At 43.2% G+C, this 4,568-nt stretch overlaps 1 protein-coding gene across 2 annotated transcripts in view; it reads right to left on the reverse strand.

Moving 5' to 3' along the window:
• The window catches only part of NCOR1 (nuclear receptor corepressor 1), a 45,352-nt gene extending 41,996 nt beyond the window's left edge, over positions 1-3,356 (reverse strand). For both annotated transcript variants that reach the window (XM_009083582.1, XM_009083590.1), the window contains exons 1-2: positions 3,249-3,356; positions 1,702-1,835 (exon numbers count right to left, since the gene is read on the reverse strand). In XM_009083582.1, coding sequence (XP_009081830.1) covers positions 1,702-1,835; positions 3,249-3,356 — 242 coding nt within the window. The remainder of the gene's footprint in view (positions 1-1,701; positions 1,836-3,248) is intronic.
• Between the last annotated feature and the right edge of the window lie 1,212 nt (positions 3,357-4,568).

Below are 4,568 nucleotides of genomic sequence, written 5' to 3' on the forward strand. Positions count from 1 at the left end.
GTTCTGTAGTGGGTTTTTAATCTCTCAATTTGTACATTCAATATTCTTCAAGCATACAGACAAATGAATGCTTAACAATGCCTGAAAATTTTCCTGAACCTACCAACAGCACAGTCATAATGATGCACATTGAACATTCCCCAATATCCACCACGAAGTGACCCATTTCTCTGAGATCTTAAGTATGATCTTCTAAACTGAAACCAAATTACAACAACTGTAGCTGTCCACTCTGAGTGTCCCCAGTTAACCTGCTGGCCCCAGAGCAGTTGCATCTACTTACACAAGACTGGCAAAAAGGGCACTTAGAACAAATGATATGACACTCCAGTGCCTTGCCAAAAGCAGCATACACTGATTTAGTTCTCACTGCCTACAAGTCCATTTGGAGCCACATCTCTGCATTTTACTCTTCTTACAACTCAAACACCCCATTAGCTCAGTTGTCTCTGACTTGCCCAGGTACTATGTGTGGAACAAGCAAACAAACCTAACCTAGGAAACAGAACAGGAAACATTCACACTGCAACAACTCTTGCCCTTGTTGCTTCTACTCAGCAAAATTAACTTATCCAAAGGTACAAACTTTACACTTTCAGCCTAAGCAGCACTAAAACCTTTGCAATATGCACTTGGATTCTCAAAGTTTACTGACAGTGTTGTCAGGAGGTGGGGGAAAGTGATTGTCACTTTCTGTCCGAGAAACAAAGTATTAGACAGAATGGGTCAGACTGGAAGGGATCACAGTGGGTCATCTGCTCAGACAGGGCCACCCCACAGCACATGGCACAGGTTTGTGTGCAAACAGTTCTGGAATATCTCCAGTGAGGGAGAATCCACAGCCTCTCTGAGCAATATTAGTTAAGCCAAAGGTGCTGAGGAATTACACACCAGGACACAGGAGACCAACACTCTCACAACAACGGAGCACTGGTTAAAATCAAGTACTTAGACAAAAACTGTGAAACTCGAATTTTCAGAAATCCAAGGTAACGTTACAGAAAGCTCTGACTCGCGGAGATTGGTGTTCACACACTCCAAACAGCATCCCCACCTGTCAGAGCCTGGGTGGAACTCAGAGAGCAAGGAAGGTCTGCGCCGGAGCTGCTGCTGCTGCTGCTGCTGCAAGAGCTGAGTCGCCTGACTCACTTCCAGGTGAGAGGAACGATAGTCGCAGACTGGAAGGGATCACAGTGGGTCATCTGCTCAGACAGGGCCACCCCACAGCACATGGCACAGGTTTGTGTGCAAACAGTTCTGGAATATCTCCAGTGAGGGAGAATCGAAACCACAGCTGAGCAATATTAGTTAAGCCAAAGGTGCTGAGGAATTACACACCAGGACACAGGAGACCAACACTCTCACAACAACGGAGCACTGGTTAAAATCAAGTACTTAGACAAAAACTGTGAAACTCGAATTTTCAGAAATCCAAGGTAACGTTACAGAAAGCTCTGACTCGCGGAGATTGGTGTTCACACACTCCAAACAGCATCCCCACCTGTCAGAGCCTCCAAAGGTGCTGAGGAATTACACACCAGGACACAGGAGACCAACACTCTCACAACAACGGAGCACTGGTTAAAATCAAGTACTTAGACAAAAACTGTGAAACTCGAATTTTCAGAAATCCAAGGTAACGTTACAGAAAGCTCTGACTCGCGGAGATTGGTGTTCACACACTCCAAACAGCATCCCCACCTGTCAGAGCCTGGGTGGAACTCAGAGAGCAAGGAAGGTCTGCGCCGGAGCTGCTGCTGCTGCTGCTGCTGCAAGAGCTGAGTCGCCTGACTCACTTCCAGGTGAGAGGAACGATAGTCGGGAACTGCAAATTCCTGAGAGAAACACAGTCCTGGTGTTAACAGGAACAAAGGTACAGAGACAGGATCCAAAGAGCTCAGTGTCACTTCCAAAGATGTTAAATACAGACACAAACCAGATCAACAAAGTCTTACTGCGGCTCAAAAATAGTTTGCAAATGGCAGTTCTAAGATTTAAGTGACCTTTAGAGAGACTAAATACTTATGGAAAGAATTCCACCTAACTTACTAAACTCCTAACAAACAGCAAATGAGTCAGCAGGAGATGAATATCCTTTAAAAATATCCTTTAAAATCAGCTTTGCACATCCAACTGCAAAGCAGCAAAATGAGAACATTTCAGCAACCTTGAGGCAATTTCTTTTGTTGTCACCTCAAGATGTTTTTACATCAGACACTATTAATTAGGACTAAGAGTCAGACAAGATGCATCTCTTGACTGATACAATTTACAAAGTGAGGTACAAGACAATTTATTTATAAACATGGGTCTTCAACCACTTGCTTTTAAAAATGATACGCAGCTGGCACTAACCAGAGAGAAGCTCCACAAGACGTGGAATAGATCATTACCCACAAGATTTAGTATTTATAAATTATCTAAAAATAAACATGGAGCAAGCCAAAAAGCTCCAACTCTTCAATTTCCTTTTGCAAACATGTAAGTAGAACACAACAACATCTAAAGTATCTGTAGCAGGAGGAGAATTTCATGAAAACAAGAGAAATCTGAACTGCTGTGAAGGTAACAGCTGGTCCTCCCCAGCCCCACGGTGGTGCAGAGCATGGGATGGCAGAATGAATGCTCAGCAGAAAAGACCAAGTAGGATATCCTTAAGAATCCATTGCTCCCATTCTGGCCAGCAGCACAGGGAGCTGGAAGCACTAGCACAGCTGCTTCAGGAAAAAAAACATTAAAAAATCGGTGTAACACATGTTTTTACACATTCTCCACCCTGCACACAGATTTTGACAAGTACCACATGCAACTTGCAGAGAATCCAGCCCAATCCTGTAATAAAACTTCCTGAACACAATCCCTACTGAATTTATTCAAACTGTGAGAAACCAATGATAAAACCAGAAGTTTATATTCATTCCCCGTGATGAAGATACAGAATTGTAAAAGTCACTTTTCTGTCAAAAAAAACCCCACAAGCGAAAAAGCAGAGACATGTAACCTTGAAGCAGCAAAATGCAGTGCTTTCAGGGGAAAAAAGGAGAGCAAACCAAACCAGAACAACCCACCCCACAACCATTTGCTAAGAGCACTGCAGCAGCTCCCGGGAGCATATTGCTCTGCAACTCCACTGTTTTCAAATGTGAACGACTTGTATTACACGAGTTTAAAAAACAAAACTAATCCCGTTTGGCACAGCAAACACCTCAACGGTAACTCCTAACCGTGTGAGCCTCAGCTCTCCTTACCTGCTGGTGTCGGGTGCTGGGGAAGGTGTACTGGACAGAGTGAGAGGGGTACCGACTCTGTTCTGTGCTGAATGCTCCTTGGTTCGGAGGGTAGCCTGAACTTGACATTATCAGAGAAGAAGTCTTCACACAGCTGTGAGATCAAGCCCAGCAAGCAATCATGTTTCTAGGAAACCGCCTAAAGGAAAAAAGATCACTGATAAGCACCCAAGTACCAGATGTACTCACAATACATTACAGCCATAGTCACCTAAGCAAAACAACCATTACCAGTAAAAGCTTTTTCCTGATGTATTTATTTAATAGGTTACTCCAGTCTGAAACATGTTAACGGGTCTTAAATGGGCTCAGAATGAGACATGTCAGCATTGTCTACACAAAGATTTGAGGATTATATTGTCAGAATACATCATTTTACCAGTTAGCAGTTGAATTAGGAGGGGTTTAAAAGAAAAGTAGGTCACTGAATAAATGTTAAAAAGGTTATAATAGTCTGTAGTTGGACCCTTCATTTATAATACATTTCTTTAGCACAACATGAAGTTTACTTTCGTTTCTTCTGCAGAGTTGTTGGATTCTAGGAACTGTTTCTTCCTTTCAGACTCAGGCAGGCTTAGTGCTGCTGTGCTCTATGTCACCTACAGCTCATCAAACCACAGTGTACTAGTCAGGCCCTGAACACCATTACCAACAGCAGCTTTACTGGAGTAGTTAGTTAAAAAAAAGGCAGTCACAAAGCAGAAAACCAACTCTGCTGCAGCTGCCAACACAGTTTGTCTCATACAGGCTGCCAGAAGCTGAATGTGCTATGAAGCCCTAAAACAACCCTGCTTAGCTGACAATCAATGACTTTCCCTCTACTGCATCCTCCAGCCACAGATGAAGAGCAAACACTGAACTGCAAACTCATGGAGGAAGACTGTCAATGCTGTAAAAATCCAGACAAGTTCACAACCAAAGTCTGAGCATCCCTGAGGCTGGGGATAAATTCAGCTGCTGAAGATCCCAATTAAACCTTGCACCCTCATCAATGCTTTGAGCAGGTAATTATGGCTCTGAGCAAACAAGTGGGACATAAATATATTTTAGACACAAAATGTTTCTTGCTGATAGCTCTAAAGATGTAATCCTTGGTGCCTATGTCTTAAATACTGAACTCTATCAGATCTCTTGCCCAGAGCCTGGCAAACCTTCAAATAAAGGTTTGCCCAAACCCATCAGACCTTCAAATAAAGCACCTGTTGCTCCCTGCCTCAGTGGCTTCATGTCAAAGCACATAAATCTGGAGCCTTTCACAAACATCACATGTAAAGTTATACT

The sequence above is a fragment of the Acanthisitta chloris genome, unplaced genomic scaffold (genome assembly GCF_000695815.1).
Source record: "Acanthisitta chloris isolate BGI_N310 unplaced genomic scaffold, ASM69581v1 scaffold16090, whole genome shotgun sequence".
NCBI classification, from domain to species: Eukaryota; Metazoa; Chordata; class Aves; order Passeriformes; family Acanthisittidae; genus Acanthisitta; species Acanthisitta chloris.